The sequence below is a fragment of the Olea europaea genome, unplaced genomic scaffold (assembly GCF_002742605.1).
Source record: "Olea europaea var. sylvestris unplaced genomic scaffold, O_europaea_v1 scaffold1750, whole genome shotgun sequence".
NCBI classification, from domain to species: Eukaryota; Viridiplantae; Streptophyta; class Magnoliopsida; order Lamiales; family Oleaceae; genus Olea; species Olea europaea.
The window spans coordinates 30493-33328 of record NW_019235218.1 but is presented as its reverse complement, the minus strand read 5'-3'; the positions used below and the strand labels follow the sequence as shown (position 1 = coordinate 33328).

At 35.4% G+C, this 2836-nt stretch overlaps 1 protein-coding gene across 1 annotated transcript; it reads left to right on the top strand.

Annotated features, from left to right (window-relative positions):
- Window positions 1–1231: 1231 nt before the first annotated feature.
- LOC111377947 (glycine-rich protein 5-like) lies at window positions 1232–1795 on the top strand. The gene has a single exon (XM_023001106.1). The coding sequence runs from the start codon at window positions 1232–1234 to the stop codon at window positions 1793–1795; it is 564 nt and encodes a 187-aa protein (XP_022856874.1).
- Window positions 1796–2836: the final 1041 nt, after the last annotated feature.

The window sequence follows — 2836 nt, the reverse complement described above, 5'->3', positions numbered from 1 at the left end:
CACTTTTTGAGTGTTTGTCACTTTTTTTTCTTGTGAAAAAAATGACACTGTGTCACTTTTTAATTTTACACAGTATTTTTTTACTTCCAAAAAACTTTGCATATGATTTTTCAAGGGCCTATTGTTTTTTTTTTTTTTTTTTCTCGAAAGCCTAACTAAAGAGAAGGCCCAAAATCTAAAAAATTAAAAAATTGGCCCAACTAAACTCTTCTTCCTCCTTCCCTTCTTCTTCCCTGTCGGCAACTGTAAGTGTAACTTTTTTTCCTCCTTCCCTTCTTCCCCGTCAGCAACTGTAACTCTTCTTCCTCTGCTAGTGCCTGTAGAGTGCGCAGACACACTTTTTCTTCTTCTTTCTTCCCTCTTCTCCTTCTTCTTCTTCTTCTCTTGGTCCAGTGCAAGCCCACTGGAGTTTCCTGTGTCAAGTTCAAAGTGCAGGCCGATGCCCGCACTGGACTTTATGTAGCTCCGCTCCTGTGTATATATACAACCAGTGTATGTATTTAGTGGAGTGAGAAAATCTCATTTGAGTGGATATAATAGATTGTGGCTTTGGTGACTGTGTATTCAAAATTCCATTTCATAAATAAAATTCAATTTTTGAGTTATAAACTCAACAATACATATATAGTTATTTGTCATTCCATACACGAAAGTATAATTTTCCATGATAGGGCACGTTACTTCTTATTCGAAACTCAAAGAAAATTTACACCAAACTCTATTGCAAGTGCAAAAATAAGCAAAAACTTTTCTGCTCAACTGCTCACTTGGCCATAAAATAAAATTTCATTTCTTGCTTATACCTTTAAATCTTATTGATACTTGACTCGGGATTACTTTAAGTTGCTAAATAACACTTGCCTCATCTCTCTCTCTCTCTCTCTCCCCGGGGAGGGGGGAGAGAGATTATGATGAACTCGAAATGAAACTGAAAAAATAAATGTTAGGTAATTTAAGAAAAATAAAACATGATAAAAGGAAAAGAAATTAAAACATCCATTAATTCAGAAATTAATCTACTAATGCACCGATTAATAACGAAACATAAAAATTTAAATTTTTAGTTACTAATACAATTACCGTCAAGTTATGAGACTTTCATTAATACACATTAATTCAAGCATTAAACTTTATTGCAAATAATTGATATTCTAGCATTATATAACACTTTCATGTGTCCTAAGTTGTTATCAATCAAGATTGAATACCTATCTTTTACTTACAAATTGAGATGCCTTCCAAATTTGTTCTCTTGGTTCTCCTTGGTGTTCTTATTTGCACCACCACTGCAAGAAAGCTTGTTGGCTCAGAGGGTTCTTTAGATGGAGATAAAAATTTATCCCTTGGTCACTGGGATCTAGGAGGGCTTGGTGGAGGTGGTGGTGGAGGCTTTGGTGGAGGTGGAGGAACGAAAGGTGGTTTTGGTTCAGGAGGAGGAATGGGTGGTGGGATTGGAGGTGGTGCTCAAGGAGGAGGTGGAGGGTTTGGTGGAGGTGGAGGTGGTGGTGGAGGAATAGGTGGTAGTGGTTCTGGTTCTGGTTATGGAGTAGGATTTGGTGGTGGGATGGGAGGTGGTTCTCATGGAGGAGGTGGAGGGTTTGGAGGAGGAGGAGGAGGTGGAGGTGGAGGAACAGGGGGTGGTTCTGGTTCTGGAGGAGGATTTGGTGGTGGGTTTGGAAATGGTGCCCAAGGAGGAGGAGGAGGTTTTGGTGGTGGAGGCGGATTGGGTGGAGGATCCGGTAGTGGATTTGGTGCAGGAGCTGGTGGCGGAATAGGAGGTGGTGGAATCCCATGAGTAATTACTAATTAATTAAGAAGCATTCCCATCTTTCAATAACCATTCGATACCTAGTGATCTTTTTCATGGCATTAAACTACTATTCAGCAGATGCTTGATTTGTACTTAAAAAGTTATTCAAACATATTAATGTGAGCTTCATTTCCTTTTCTCATGCTTTATTTCTTCCATGCAAATCTTCATTTGTTTTCTTATAATTTCATCACAAATTTAATAAGTGCACATTTTCAGAAATTTGAAATTTAATATTTGTATAAAATGAATAATTTATTCGAGCACTTTAATATTATATTTTCTAAGTGAATAACACGTCCAACTTTAGTCCAAAATTGATATAAAAGTCATCTAGTTTGATTCCGATACTCAATTCAGAGTCGTATTTGACATGTTTAATTCGGAGTCGAGTTTGACTAGCTATACACAAGAATTTTGGTGTGTGATGAAGGATATAATATTTTATTTTCTTTAGGCTTGACATAAATAAAATAGCACCAAACAGAGCCAAAAACATGTTTGAGCCCATATAGCCCCTATTTGATTTTCATTCTTCGAAAAAATTTCATTCTTAAGCAGTGTTTTGACATCATTTTAACAATATATTTTTTTAATAAAATAATATTGCATGCATATCCAAAATTTTTCCTCATTTTTTAACCGCACATTTTCCATCAATACATTATTCAAAAATTCATTTTTATCAAAAGAATAGGACTCAAACAAGGCATAATCTTCAACCAACTATCAAAACAAAATATGATCCTTGTTTGGTGAGAATTAAAATCAAATTTTCAATAAATTGTGATAAAAGTTGATGAAATAGTAGTTAAAATATTGCGGATTTCATGAAATATGTGGCTAATATTAATTATTGATTTTGACTAGACTAAAATCTAGATTTTAATCACTATCAAACATGGGCATAACATCCATGCTTTTGTGCATGGCCATCTAGATCGGTCCTAGATAAGACAAGACAATCATAATGAAAAAGGATATATCTCATGAGCTGTGATTCGATTCCAAGTATATGTACTTGAT